Below are 610 nucleotides of genomic sequence, written 5' to 3'. Positions count from 1 at the left end.
TATCCGGTTGAATAATAATAATAATAATAATAATAATAATAAAGATACCTTTTCATCAATATAGGAAACCCAGAATCTAGCAATTGCTCTGTCATATGCATCTTGAAGAAGGATAGAAGGACCATTGGACCAAACCTCATCAATATATTGAACTATGAGTACGGATTCACATATGGGTTTGTCACCATGAATTAAAACTGGGATTTTCTTGTGCACAGGATTGGAACGAAGAAGAAGATCACTTTTGGAGTTCAAGTCCTCTTCAATGTTCTCATATTCCAATCCTTTGATGTTAAGTGCGATCTTGACCCTTGTGGCCATTGGACTGTACCACGCACTCAAAAGCTTCAAGTCACTATTTTTTTCTGCCATCAAATTATTGAATGCCTACTAAAAGCGGTTACGGATCGGAAAGTAGGAAACTGGGATATTTGTTGGGTTACCGCGTTTACCAAGCAAAGCATTGACTAATATAAAGATGGCTAATTAGACATCTGTGGTCTCGCCACTTGACATGTGCTAATAATTTTTTGGATAACTACCAAAAGTTAGCATGCGTACAAAATAATCTCGAATGACAATAAATAAATTTTAAAAATTTCAAAATATG

General features: G+C 35.1%; 1 protein-coding gene across 1 annotated transcript in view; it reads right to left on the bottom strand.

The window, feature by feature from the left end:
• LOC107643429 (glutathione S-transferase U17) overlaps positions 1 to 503 on the bottom strand; it is a 3,255-nt gene extending 2,752 nt beyond the window's left edge. Inside the window, exon 1 of the mRNA XM_016347074.2 lies at positions 49 to 503. Coding sequence (XP_016202560.1) covers positions 49 to 372 — 324 coding nt within the window. The 5' untranslated portion in view covers positions 373 to 503. The remainder of the gene's footprint in view (positions 1 to 48) is intronic.

This window comes from Arachis ipaensis, chromosome B05, assembly GCF_000816755.2.
Source record: "Arachis ipaensis cultivar K30076 chromosome B05, Araip1.1, whole genome shotgun sequence".
Lineage (NCBI taxonomy): Eukaryota > Viridiplantae > Streptophyta > Magnoliopsida > Fabales > Fabaceae > Arachis > Arachis ipaensis.
This window is presented reverse-complemented; position numbering and strand designations above follow the sequence as displayed.